The sequence below is a fragment of the Pteropus alecto genome, unplaced genomic scaffold (genome assembly GCF_000325575.1).
Source record: "Pteropus alecto unplaced genomic scaffold, ASM32557v1 scaffold206, whole genome shotgun sequence".
Classification (NCBI taxonomy): domain Eukaryota; kingdom Metazoa; phylum Chordata; class Mammalia; order Chiroptera; family Pteropodidae; genus Pteropus; species Pteropus alecto.
Genome location: NW_006438906.1, coordinates 3,256,218 through 3,271,268, shown reverse-complemented (window position 1 = coordinate 3,271,268; position 15,051 = coordinate 3,256,218). Strand labels below are relative to the sequence as shown.

General features: G+C 38.7%; 1 protein-coding gene across 1 annotated transcript in view; it reads right to left on the bottom strand.

Moving 5' to 3' along the window:
- Positions 1–244: 244 nt before the first annotated feature.
- GOLM1 (golgi membrane protein 1) overlaps positions 245–15,051 on the bottom strand; it is a 43,715-nt gene continuing 28,908 nt past the window's right edge. Inside the window, exons 6-9 of the mRNA XM_006916079.2 lie at positions 10,427–10,586; positions 9,473–9,742; positions 7,834–7,944; positions 245–3,305 (exon numbers count right to left, since the gene is read on the bottom strand). Coding sequence (XP_006916141.1) covers positions 3,229–3,305; positions 7,834–7,944; positions 9,473–9,742; positions 10,427–10,586 — 618 coding nt within the window. The 3' untranslated portion in view covers positions 245–3,228. The remainder of the gene's footprint in view (positions 3,306–7,833; positions 7,945–9,472; positions 9,743–10,426; positions 10,587–15,051) is intronic.

Here is a 15,051-nt window from a genome sequence, read left to right as displayed (position 1 = left end):
CTGGAGGTTCCATTTCTGTCATTTCACTACAGCCTTGAGAGAAGCAAATTAGTGAAAAGCAAGCTAACATCAGGAACACCTTCACAAAGACTCTGGCTTACCTCTTAAGGCTAAGTGGGTTTCATCCTAATTCCCGTGTATTTACCCTTCATTCAAAAGGCATTTGTTCATCTAAATTTGCTTATAAAGGTTCTAAAGGGCAAGCTTCAGTTATATGGAAAATGAGGTTATCTAGGACCACATCTCTAATCAATCACAATCATTTATTTGGACTTAACAGTCAAGTATTCACTAAGCACCCATCACAGTACTAGAATCTCTGTAGGAGTATAAAGTTGTATAAGCAAGGTATGGTCTATGTCACTCAACTCAGGACAAGGTATAATTTTATTCTAAGGAGTAAAGATAAACATTTGTCTCAACTAGTTAGGGCCTTGGTTTGTAAAACTCATTATCTTAAGTTTACATGTATAGTTTAAAGATGAGACTATTTAAAGTCATTTGATTTTCCCAATGCTGCACACTACCAAGGATAAAAGCCTCTTAGTTTTAAGTACATGGGAAGATACTTTAAGTAACCATTCAGTGTATACATTATCACAATTTTACAAAACAGTTTTTAAGGGACAGTGGCTTAGTACATTTTAAGAAAGTGTTGCCCTGAGCTGATAGCACACAAACATTTACACACACAAACTATTTTGCCATCTTTCTGACACTAATGAACATTTTCAAAGTCTAACCATATGAAAAAAATTAATCCACAGTTAATGGAACCTATTTTAAATATATTTTTCCTAAAATTCATTTCAGGCAACTGTTAGAAGTTGTTCAGTGTCCCGCAAACTATAATTATTTATAATTAAGAATCTTTTAGGCTAAAACAATGTGAGTAGACTGATCCCCTGGACCTTGACGTAAATTCACAATTCTCTTCCACCATCATAAATGGATAACCAGCTATTACCAATTAAAACAATCATGCTAATTATCAATCTAGTCATTTAATGACAGCATACTAAACAAATAATAGTTTATTTCTCAAGTTTCATCACACATGCATTATGAGCCATAGTTACTCAGGAAATCTAATCCAACATTGCTTAGGGAACCTCCACCTAGTCTTATCTTCAGGAGAAAAGATCAAATGATTCATCACTCCTCTGTACACTTGAGAAAGTGAATTAGAGTTTACATCTCTTAAAAACTGAAATAACTGCTGATTTAATTTTGGACACCAAAAGATAAAGGTCAGAGGTTTGATATCTACTTGATGCTCATTACACAGGTTGTTTTTTTAAACAGCCACGATACCTCTGAATTGTTGCCTCAGAATAGGTGCCTGTGATTCCAAAGGAGCCAGTGGTAATAAAGCATGACTGCCTGGAGAAATAGCTCAAAGTATACACCTCCTGAACAAATGGCCTTTTGATGCCTCTGCAAATGAAGATGAAATCATCATGGTTTTAAATTATATTGATATCCCATCTCCACGATCTAAAAGCTGTTTCTTTAGCGAGCAAATGGGGGATAAAGGGAAAACTGAAGGCACAGTTTTAAAAGCTAAACAGAGAGTATTTCATTTCTCAGCAACTCTCTGCACACTGATTAAACATGAGATGAACCGAGGCTTTATTTATTATCTGAGAAAGCAAGGGAAAATATCAACCCTAAGACTGAGAGAGGTTGGACAAGGAATTAGATAAATCTTATGCTTTAATTTTATGCTCTCTTCTGAGTGAAAAATTTAATCTTAGTGATTAGGTAAAAAGATAAACATACATGAGTAACAATCAAGTTGGTGATCTTAACCTGAATGCAAACCAGGTCCTGCCTCCAGTGACTGCCAGGGATATACAGCAACTCCACAGTGGGTGTGAGGCCAGGCTTCAGCTCCTTAACTTCTCTGGGCCCCCGTTTTCTCTCTGAAACGAGAGTTCTACCAGATGACCTGAGGAGCCTGCATCTCAAATTCTCTAACTCAAAATATGTTTTCATAAGCATCACCACCCACTTACCCTTTAGAGAGCCTCGCTGAAAGTCATTAGTGTGACTGCCTGTCATTTGCAAATGACAAGCCTACTTACCTGAAACAGTAGCAACCAACTCAAATCAAACCTAACATCGCTTACCAATGTAAATTATGATTAATCATTTTCCAATTTAACTTTTCATTTTTAAATCAGTTTTGATAGTCATTTACCACAAGTGAAATCAGTTTTGATAGTCATTTATCACAAGCGACATACCACTGTGACAAAACACTGTTGCCATTTTTCACGCCTTTCTGAACTTTTCCAACTTGTAACATCCTTCAACATCAATTTTCTCTTCTTTTCCTCTAATGAAGTAGGCAGTTTCTCCACAAGAGACCTACCCCACAGTGCTGTGCTGCCCTCACTGCTCTGCTGCAGGCACCTGGGGGGTCACCTCTGCTCTGGCCTTGTATCAAGCCGAATCCACTTGTGGCTTTTCTTGGAAACATGGGCTTATTACAGAAGATTTTGCATTTCCCACACATATTAGCAACGTAAGTATAGGTCACAAGTGTTCAAATTACAAGTCACTTAACATTAATGACAAGGGCTATTATACAAGTAGTCTCCTTGAAAATTCTCCCACAAAACACCTTTGTATTTAGACTCACTTAAAACTTACTAGTGGTGTTTGTGCTAACAGTCGGTGCTGTAGGCCCTTTGAGTGTCATAACTGGAAGAGAGCGCATGAGGGCAGTAATCCTTCAGTGCTGACGAGGGAGAACAGAAATAATGGTTGCTACCATCACTCGCCACAGCATGTGGAGAAGAGAATGACTCCAGAAGGAACTGAGAAAAAGGAGTTCTCTTAAGTGCGGCGGGTCTCCTTCATGTCAGAAGGTGGATTCTTCCTACAGGCTTTTGTTTTAAACAAAGTCAGACTGTAGAATAAGTGCCACTGTCGCTATGCTTGAAGGAGAACTTGTGTTCTACTTTTGCTGTTGATCTTTTCATGAAATACCTATTAACCAACAAATTTTAACATCTTTAATACAGACGCTTCAAAAGTACCCCCAAAAAACCATCTAAAAGACAATCTCATTTTCCTACGTAGAGTACATACTAAAATTCCACAATAATCATCTTTAGATATATATTTTTTACTTAGTACATTTCACAGTATTCAACTCCTCGTGAATATTTTGTAGTGATCTGTTGAATCCTGACACGAAGTATGTGATTCCAGTTTGATTCAGAGTGTGTGATTCCTCTTTTCACGTTGATCAAGTAAGTTTATCATGTCTCTTTTCTGATTTTCCACATTAAGATCTAAAAAGGGGGGAAAAAAAAACCCCATAATATTCTTGTATCGAACATTTTAAGAAGTCAGCCCAGGCAGGTCCCACTTGACATTGTCTAGAAACTCTCATAAAGAGGACTTTATCTCCCATCGCGACATTATAATGGAGAATTGCATTCCTAACCAAGGACAGGATACCAAGAGACCATGTGTATGGCCAACAGGGTGCCATGAAACAAAGCTAAAACATCTGAAAACTCCATAACTGTTTGAAACAGTGAAATAATGCCCCATGTTCTATAAAATGGATAATATAAAATGCACTCTGAGAAAATTTTTGATACTATCACAGCCCTGCATGCTGTGTGAATCCCTGTTTACTGCACTTCCATCAGGAAGCACACTGCCTCCTGAGAGCCACTTGCAGCTTTGGTCAGCTCTTGCTAAGTGCTTCCTTGATAGAGCTTAAATTGATTGTGGCTTCCACCATTCTTACTCTGTTCTCGGACACACAGATGACATAAAAAGACACATAACAAATAAGACCTAAAATCAATATCTGATTTACAACTACATTAAATGGTTAATGATTTTATTAATTAAATTACTGCCATAAAGTACTACTATCTTTTAAAAGTTCTCTAAAAAAGTTGGAGTTAATGCCTTTTTTCTTCTAATGTTCCTGGAGCAAGCAGGGTCTTAAACTGTTTATTTCAATGACATAATCTTAAAATTATGTTGACATTTCATCTTAAAACTATTTCTTACAAGAGCTGACAGCATTTATCCTACTTTGCCTACTTCCTCACTTTTTTTAAAGCCTTGCACAATATCAAATCCTTAGAAAGACACTTGGGTGTAAGGGATGAAAGATCACACGCCTTCACTGCAAAGCTGAACAATTAATAGGACACTGGCCTCATTTAAAACAGGGGTCCCCAAACCCTGGGCCGCAGACTGGTACTGGTCCATGGCCTGTTAGGAACCGGGCTACACAGCAGGAGGCAAGCGAGCAAAGCTTCATCAGTATTTGCAGCCGCTCCCCAATGCTAGCATCACCGCCTCAGCTCCACCTCAGATCATCAGGTGTTAGATTCTCATAGAAGCACCGGTCCCTGATGCCGAAAAGGGTGGGGACGCTGAATTAAAGGAAAGGTAAAGAGATGTAATACTCTAACCACATCTGAAAACATGCTATTCAAGAATTGAGATATGACAACACAAATAAGTGGAGTCGATGAACAAAAAAATGGAGACCTTGTATTTGCTTAAAATTCTGACACTAATGTGTGAATCTACATTTTAAAAAATATTACCTAAATAGCCTGGAAATATGTCAAAAATCATGTCAGGACTCCCATTTCTAAAACCCTCAAACAGCTCTGCCAAATGTAATAGCTGACATGGGGATAAAATATATGTTTTAAGAATGCACTTTTGAATCAAACACTTTCTACCAAATAACTGGCCAGAACACTTAAAAATATCAATGTCATAAATGATAATGACAAATGGCTCCAGGTTAAATTGTTAAAAGGCATAACAATTAATGTAATAATGATCCCGGACCAGAAAAGGTATTTGTTGGACAATTCACTAAATTTGAATAATGTCTACTGGTCAGACAATAGCATTGTATCAATATTAATTTCTTCATTTTGATCATTGTACTGTGGTCACATAAGATGTTCACCTTTGGGGAACCTGGATGAAGGATACAATGGAAATTCCTTTTATTATTTTCTAAAAATCTAAATTATTTTTAAATGGAAAGTTAAAAGAATTTTAAGAAAAAAGTTAAGAAAAATGCATTGCCTATAATGGTAATAAAAGGACTCGGTGAGGCCAAAAATGAAGTGGAAGTAAGAACTCCTACACGTAATGAAGTATCAAAGCGAGCTTCTCCCCTGAGGACTTCTCCTGAAGCCTGAAGACACTAGGTTTCAAAAGGTACAGGAGTACAAAAACCAAAAAGACTAGGGCTTCACTCGAGGTGAGGAGTCATGAAGGGGACCCCTATACAAAGCTGAAACCCCAAAGGCTCACATCCTTGGTTTAAAGGTAATGAGAAACTGACTTGTAATAAAAATAAGCAAGAAAACCTAGTGTGTGAATGGAGGGGATTCTTACCCACATGAGATGACCATGCCAGGTATATAATCTTAACTCATTTCCTGTGTGATCCAAAAAAAACTTAAAGAAGAGAATTTATTAAAGATGCTGTGAGTTTGTGGTGCCTGCCTTGAGATTGGTAGAAGCAAACTACCTATTTCAGTGGAATACACCTGTAACTCAGTCCCCAAAGACTTCCCACAGATTAAGTTCCCAGAAAACAGTTCACAGTTGAAAAGCACAAAACACAAGGAAACAACTGGAAGAAGTGGAATATAAAACAACTCCGTGTGATATATTTTAAGAAATAAAAGATGTCTAAGCATGAGCAAGGAATAATGGCCCAAAGAATGGCCAAGCAGAAAGTCTAGAAATACAAAAATAATTAAGATTAAAAACAAAGTATGAATTAAAGAATAGGTAAGGCAGAGGTGAGAGAAAACTTTGAACTAGAAGATATTTCTGAGGAAATTATTTTGAATGTAGATGAGAGGCAAAAATGAAAAATATGAAAAAGGATAAGAAATATGAATAGAATGAGATCTAACACTTCTGAGTTCAAGAAGGAATCAAAAAGGGAAGAAGCATTATTCAAAGATATTGGCTGAGATTTTCTTCCAGAGGGACTGGCCTTGCCAGATATTTAAAATAAAAAAGGCTGCTAGACAGTGTGGTACAGTGTGAATAAACAGAGAAACCAATGGAACAGGAACAACCCCTAAATTAGACCCAAGTACATGTGGAAATTTACTATTTGATGAAGGTAGCATGAAATTACTGGCTTTGAATGGTGTTGAGCCAACTGGACAGCCCTTAAGAAAACTGTACCTATAGCTAGTTCCATATACCTGAATACATCTGAAATGAATCGAGAGGAAAATAAAACATAAAAGCAGAAGAGGATTCTGGAAAGATGGTGGCAACAGTAGCATAGTTTTTGAACCTCTCAGAGTCCCTACATAAAGCAACTGAATTAAAAAACTCAAAAACCATAGACATTTACAAGACTAGATGACAAAGAATCCTGCAGTCCCTATACAAGAGCATCTGATGGAGAACCCCACACAGCCAAGAGATTTGCACCAGAGAGTACCAGAGAGTTCCAGCAGTGGGTGAACTGCTGGAAGTGAGGGAGTTTCTGCTGCAACCATAGCAGGTGCCCCACAAGGTGACCATGGTGAGGACCAGGGGGCAGGTGGAGGCTGAGCCCCATGGACTTCTAAAACTGATTTGCCAGGGCTCCTTTCGAGAGCTCCTTCCCAGGAACGGCCCATGGAGAGACTCAGAGCGCTGAGTGTAGAGTGAAGCAGCAGCCAAGCAGGACAGGGACAAGAAACAAAGGAATCTGAAGGTTCAGATAAAAGAGGAAGGGGGCGGGGGAGGCCCCACTGGCCAAAGATGGGACAACGTGAACTTCAAAAAGGATAAATACAACTGAGTGAAACCCATCAAATGTTTAAATCTATGTTTATAGTTATATTTTTTAAATTGTCACCTTCAGAAGATGACAATTCATTATTGTGAGAAGTAAATAATTAAGCATTTATCCTGCCTACACTAAAAGAAAATCACTGACTTGTCTATAAAAATACTCCGATTAACAAATGAAATAGAAAAGGCTGGATTAGAATATCACCAATGAATTAATAAAGGCACTTAGCATCAACTGCTGCTCACATCACAAAATATGCCAGACGTTATGTGCTTCCTGCTGTGCAGCAAGAAGAACACAACCACAGCTACAAAAATGTCCAACCTGAATCTAATCACAAGGAAACACAAAGCCAGAATCTGATACACTCATTGGCCTGGACTCTTCAAAATCCAAAATAACAACAATACAAAATGCTACTATAAAAAGCTGCCTTATAGTGGTGCTTTTCATAAGTGCTGTAGAGCAGCAGTCCCCAACCTTTTTGGCACCAGGGACTGGTGCTCCGATGAGAATCTCATGCCTGATGATCTGAGGTGGAGCTGAGGCGGTGATGCTAGCGCTGGGGAGTGGCTGCAAATGCAGATGAAACTTTGCTGGCTCGCCCGCCACTCACCTCTTGCTGTGTGGCCCAGTTCCTAAGAGGCCATGGACCAGTACTGCTCCACAACTCACGGGTTGGGAACCCCTGCTGTAAAATGATCAAGTGGTGAACTGACAGACCATTTTGTTAAGGAAATCCCTAAATGTCACCAAAGACAAATGCACCAACTGATTCCTGAGGGCTTGAGCCCCACTGAACACCCAGACTTCATCTTGGGCACTTAAACCCTGTACCTCCCTCCACTGTCCCTGTGCTCAAAGGCTTCTGAAGAAAAGAAAATGTCCTTCAAATGACAGACCATTTATAATGTTTCTGCTGGGATTCACTGTACGGTCACTCCAAAAATGAAAGAACACAAAGTAGATTGTTACAACTGCACCTAGAATGAGGTGACCCCACCAGTTATTACCATTTACATTTCTGTCATTCCCTGCAAGGGCTGCCTGCTTGTCTGTCTCAGATTCTGCCTCATTTTCATCCATGTTGTACTCATCGTCTCCTCCCAGTTTCTGGTTTCTCTCTGTAAAATTAGTACAGACACATCAAACATAAGCTACATCATTTCTCTCTTGATGCCACAGGAACACCAGAGCCCAGGTACCGGGATTATCTCAATCCTGGTTTCACAGTCAGATCTTTTTGCTGCATCTTAGGAAATGACAGGTATTGTGTGCTTGCTTCCAGTACACATACCAAATAGGAGTTCTCTGTGTCCATCCACTTCGACTCTAAATCTATATAAAATTATGTAACTAGCAAGCTAGCTAAACCAAAGTCCCAGTTTTTAAGAGAGACAGTCAAGGTTAAAAGCAAACACCACTGCTTTTGGAAACAACAGGTTTCTAGTTAACGACAGCATCTCTTGAGGATGTCTCATTGCTCCAAAAGGTCATGAAGTGGCTATTGTGAGCCAAAGGGTAAAATTTTCCATCATACATACAGAATTAGATCATTCATCACTACAATCATCCCTGAAGAGAACAAACCAGAAAAGATCAGGACAAAATGCATTCGACAGACATATTCACAAGGTTTAATGTGAACATTTTATATATGTCTCCACGTAAGTAAACAAAATCTTTTTTAAAGCATGCCTGGAAAAGTCAGATCCAGTGATATTTCTCTGCACACACTGCCCGAACTGGAAATGAAGCACAGGCTTGTGTGCCCTGTATTTTATTCTGCAAAGTAGATCATTACAGCCACACCTAGAACGAGGTGTATCCCTCACGCCCTGCAGGGCCACAGGCCCCTCAGGAGCTTTTACACTTTGTGACCTGCTAAGTGGTCTGAAACCTGAGTGCCACTGGATCAGCCACTGAGGTTCCCTTTTTTTTTTTTTCTTTAATTGTTGAACTGAGAACTTGTGAGAACACATTCTTCAGAAGAAGAAACTTGAATGAAAATTATATTTAAATGGAATCCAGATAACTTCTGCAAATAAGCACAGTCCCCAATTTCTGTTACTGGTCATCCCAGAACACAGGTGTCCCCATAAGTGCTCCTGGCTCGGCTAGGATTGAAACTTTTCACATCTTTAAGAAACCAGAATACATCCCATAATATTCTGTTGATCTCAGTTTCCCATATTTTCCTTTAAAAAAGAAAAATGTCAACCAAACCAGGAAGGTGGGATTCACATGTCCTTTTTCTGCAACACTCAAATATGCACAAACCTCCATCTGTCCAATCCTTCCTTCCTCCAGTCACCAGGCACTGACTGGTGACACTGTGAGGAAGTGGAGAGACAAAGACAAGGCACATTGTCTGCCTGCCAGGAGGCCCACCTTTACCCGATCTAAGCACCCATCAAGGTCTGCCACCTGAAAAGCCCGCTCGACCCTGTGAATATTATTTCTGAAACCCCCAGGTGCTGGTGAGTGCACTGCTCTTCTCTCCTGCCTCCTACTTGATAATGGATATTAAATGAAGGAACAAACAAAATGAACCACCAGATTGTGAACTGCTGTTTGGTAAACTTCAGGGCGAACCCGTCCCACATCAGGAGGGAGACTAGGGGAAGGCAGCCCCCAGACCCTCTCGCTCACCTTGTTTGTCAGCATCCTGTTCCTCCTCCTGCCCATCCCGGATGACAAGCTGGTCTTGCTCAAGGTCCTCCGCATTCTGATTTCCATGGCTCACCACGAGGGCAGCTGGCACCTGTGGGGTCAGGCCAAGGCCACCAGCATCTCCCATGCCTTTTCCACCTGCATGTCTATCTTCTTCCACAGCCTGTTCTTGGTCTGGCGCTGGTGGCAGCCCCAGGCTGTCCCTCCGAAGCTCTCCCTCACTGAGGACCTGAATGTCACTGGTTTCCTCTGTGCATAGAACAGAGTTAGCTGTGACCCCATCAGCATTTAATTTCATTAAAACAAAAACAAAAATCCTAATACCGCTCAACTCCCAGAGCCTTCTCAAGGACTGTGCACGGGTGGGACAGCGGGGTAATTTATTTTGTGACATCAGCAGAAGACTCTAGTCTTCTCTATGCCTGCAGTTCATCTTCAGAACCACAAGGAGGAGAAAAGTGGTTAGAAAAAAAAATCTAGACAGAGTTATCATAATTACAGAGACAACATACAAGGAGAAAAGGGTATATTGCTGAGGTTATCTGATCATCATATCTGTTTGAGACAAATTCTTGGGAGCCACTGACAGCGCCCAGGACTCGGGCACCTCTCCTAAATCCCACAGTCCCACCAATGCCCAGATAAAGGCACAGCTTGGACCTTTCTTTACACAGCTACCAAAGAACAAGGCACTTAGTTTACAGGGATGTGACCAGTAAGACAGAAAAAGCCCTGTGGCCCCAGTTCCAGGTGCCCAGAGAGACACTCACCTGCCACCTGTAGCCTCATTACCAGGTTCACCGACTGCCTCCAGCAGCGCACTCTGCCCTCCAAGTATTTGTACGGAGTAGAGGGCATGAACTGCCACTATGTTTTTTATTTGAATGGGGCTCTGAAGAGGGTTTAAATGTGTAATTATCAAGCTTCACTTACCTTTCTCAACCTGTCTTTTCAAATCCAAAACGGTCTCAGAACTGGGGACTGGTGTCTGAGGCTCGCCATTACTGGGTATGTTTGCTTTTGCTTGTGGCTCCTCTGACTGGGACAATGCTGCTTCCTGTGACTTCAACTTAGGTTCACTGGGAGCCTGGAGCTGAAACAGGAGCACAGGATGGCCAGGCCAGGGGCTCCATGATCAGAAACCTTCCAACAACCCCGAGCAATGCAATGGACCACCACAGCCTTCTGACAAATGAGAACATTGAAACCCTGAGAAATGCCACAATCTGCCCTAGTTGTGCCTTATCACCTGACATAAATCAGAAGATCTGAGTTTGAGTCAAGATCTCCCAGAAAGTACTTTCAGTAATGGATTAACAAGCAAGCAAAAGAACAACAAGGAAAAAGAAAATCTTAACAACACTACAAATCAACTAAACTGAACAGACATTGATTCGCTCTACTCAACAAGAGCAAAATACACATTCTTCTCAAGTGGACATTGAATATTCTCCAGGACAAACAGATGCTAGGCCACAAAACAAGTCTCAACAAATTTAAAATGACTGAAATCATACAAAATATGTTTTCCAGTCACAGTAGAATGACATTATTAGTCAGTAGCAGAATGAAATTTGAGAATGAAATTAGGCAACATACTTTCAAAATAACCAATGGGTCACTGAAATCAGAAGGCAAATTAGAAAGTATCCTGAGAAAAATTAAAACAAAGAAACACAACAAACCAAACTTATAGGAGGCAGCTAAAGGATGCTTAGAGGGAAATTTACAGACCTATATTCAAAAACACAAAGATCTCAAAGCAATAACATGATCTTCCACCTAAAGATATTAGAAAAAGAAGAGCAAACTGAACCCAAATCAAGGACATCATAAAGATTAGAGAAGGAATTAATGGCATAAAGAATAAAAAAAAAGAATAGAGAAAAACCAATGAAACTAAGTTACTTCTTTGAAAAGATGAACAAAATAGACAATCCCTTAGCCAGATTAACTGAGAAAAAAGTATAGACTCAAATTACTAAAATCGAAAATGAAAGGGAACAGCACTACCAACCTCATACAAATAAAAAAGTAGTATTATACAGAAGGGAATACTACGAACAACTGTTTGCCAACAGGTTTAACTTCGATGAAATAGACAAGTTCCTAGAAAGACATAAACTACCAAAACTGACTCAAGAAGAAGCAGAAAAATTTGAGTAGACTTTATAAATATTGACTCAGTAATTTAAAATTTTCTCCTCCAAAAAAGCCTGGACCCGCAAAGTGTCACGAGTGAATTCTACCAAACATTTAAAGTTGAATCAATACCAAATCTTCACAGACTCTTGCAAAAAAAAAAAAAAGAAGATGAAGGAATACTCCCTAACTCATTCTATGAGCTAATATTACCCTTATACCACAGCCAAAGACATTACAAGAAAATAAAACTATAAGCCAATATCATAAATATAGACACCAAAATCCTCAACAAAATACTAGCAAATCAAATCAAAGAGATTTTATACACCATGACTAACTTTGTTCAAGAAATGCAAGGTTAAACATCCAAAAATTGATTCATGTAATATATCAAGAGAATGAAGGACAAAAAAAACACACGATCATGTCAATAGATGCACAGAAAGAATTTGACAAAATCCAACCCCTCTTCTTGATAAAAGCACTCAACAAATTAAGAATAGAATGGACTTCCTCAACTTGATAAAGTCCATCTATGAAAAACATACAGCTAACAATAAACTTAATGGTGAAAGACTTAATACTTTTATCCTATGCTCAAAAACAACGATGTCTGCTCTTTCCATTTCTATTTAACACCGTACTGGAGGTTCTAGACAGGGTACTAAGATAAGTAAAAGAAATAAAAGACATACAAATTGGAAAGGAAAATGTAAAACCATATCTATTTTTAGATGACATAATATAGTATATAGGAGATACAAAAGAATCACGAAAAATATTATTGGACCTAATAAGTTCGGCAAGGTTACAAGATACAGGATAAAAATTAAAAATGAATTGTATTTCTGTACACCTAGCAATAAACCACTTGAAAATAAACCAATTCCATTTATAATAGCATAAGAAATACAAATAAACTGAATGAAAGAAGTGCAAGGCTTCTGAAAACTACAAAACACTGTGGAAAGAGAATTATAAAGGACTTTAAGGGAAAAACATCCCACATTAGAACAGAAGACTTAATGTTAAGATGGCAATACTCCCAAACTAATCTACAGATTCAATTGTAATCTGTCGAAATTCACCTGGATTTGAAGAAATTGACAAGTGGATCCTAAAATTCATACGGAAAGAATAGCCAAAATAATCTTGAAAAAGAACAAAGTTGGAGCACTCACATTTTCTGATTTCAAAGCTTACTACAGAGCTACAGTCATCAAGACTATGTGGTATGACATACAAACAGACCAATGGAACAGAATTGAGAGCCCAGAAATAAAACATCATGCTTAAAATGATTTTTGATAAGGATGTCAAGACAATTCATTGAAGAAAAGAATAGTTTTGGTCTGTTTGTTTGTTTTCAATAAATGATAGAGACTGAATATCCATATGCAAAAGAATAGTTGGACATCTACCCCCACACCATATACAAAAATAGAATTAACTCAAAATTGATCATAGTACTAAATGTAAGAGCTAAGAACTTTAAAACTCTTAGAAGAAAATACAGTAAATATTCATGACCTTGGTTAGGCAAAGCCTTTTCAAATAAAACACCAAAAGAACAAGTGACAAAAGAGAAAACTGATAAAATGGACTTGATCAAAATTTAAAACTTGTTCTTTAATGAATACAATGAAAGAAAAAAAAATGGGAAAAAATATTTGTTAATCATCTAATATCTTTATATATATGACTATATAAAGAATTTACGACTCAATAATAAAATAATTTAAAAATGGACAAAGGAGCCAAATAGACATTTCTCCAAAGAAAATATACAAATGGCCAATAAAGCACACGAAAGGATGTTCAACATCATTAGTTATTAGGGAAATGCAAATCCAAAGCACAATGAGACACCTAACACCCATTAGGATGGCTATAATGAAAAAGATAATAAGAGTTAGCAAGGATGTGGAGAAATTGGAACCCTCATAAACAGCTGTTGAGAATGTAGAAGAGTATGATCACTTTTTGAAAACAGTTTGGCAGTTTCTCAATACATTAAGTATAGAGATACCATATGACCCAGCAATTCCACTCCTAGGTACACACCTACGAGAAATGAAAACTTAGGTCCACACAAAAGTGTGCATATGAATGTTCATAGCATTATTCATAATTGCCTATTATTCATTATTCATAAATATCTGTCAAGTAACAAATGAATAAACAAAATGTGGAACAGCCATGCAATGGAATATTATACAGCCATAAAAAGGAATAAAGTCTTCATACATGCAACATGGATAAACCCTGAAAAGCATTATGCTAAGTGAAAGAAGCCAGACAACAAAAGGCCACATATTGTATGATTTGATAAGGCAAATCTACAGAGATAGAAAATAGATTAATGACTGTCTAGGGCTCTGGGGGTTGGGGAGTGAGCAAATAGGTATGGAGTTGCTTTGGGCGTAATAAAAATGTTCTAAAATTGATTGTGATGATGGTTGTACAATTCTGTGAATATAATAAAAACCAGTGAATTATAAATATTACATAGGGTGAACTGTATAGTATATAAATTATATCTTGATAAAGCTGCTATATTTAAAGACAAAACTAAAGATCTCCCAGAAGGCTTCAAGCAGCAGTTTCATGGGCTGTGTTTTACGAAGAAGGTAGCCTCACAGCATAGGCTCTGATCACTCCATCACTGACCAGGTGGTATGACCCTGACCGTAGTACTTAACTATCTCCATGGGCCTCAGCACCTTCGAAACGAGAAAACAACAGCAACTCTCTCCCAGAGTGGCTATGTGCTTCAGCTGAAGTGATCTTGGTGAAGTCTCAAGCACAGGGACTGAGGCCAGAGTCTAGCCTTCCAGGTCAGAGTCCCATCACCCTGGGACCAGGCTGTTGTGTCTCAGGGAACCAAACCCACAAGGGAGAGCAGCGGAGAGTAAATCAGACAGCCGATAAGAAACAAATGCCTGAAGAAGGGATAGGAATACCTTCTGGAAATCCTTGGCAAAAAAAAAAAAAAAAAACCCCAGAGTTACCTGCTGGCCTTGGTTTTTTTTCTCACTCAAGTCTCTGGAAGCTACAGCTTCGTTCCCCTTTTTGGTGACTTCTTCTATCCGCTCCTCACACTGCTCCTTCACCTCTTTCATCTGATTGATGCACTGGCTCCTTTGGGAAAGGAGGGAAGAACAAATATCAATGGATGTGTCTATATACCAAGTGTGTCCCTGCTGTGACTGTGGAATCCACGTCAGTAAAAGACACACTCGTCTTTTTCCTGCACCAAGCACTTTATCTGAAGAGGACATAGGGCAGGGCAATGTGTGTTCTCGACTATTATATTACAAGGAAACTGTAGTTGATTGAAACTTACAAAAAGGAAGTCACATTGTTCTAAAACAGGTAAACTTTAGTGATTAGAAAAAGCAATTTTTTACATA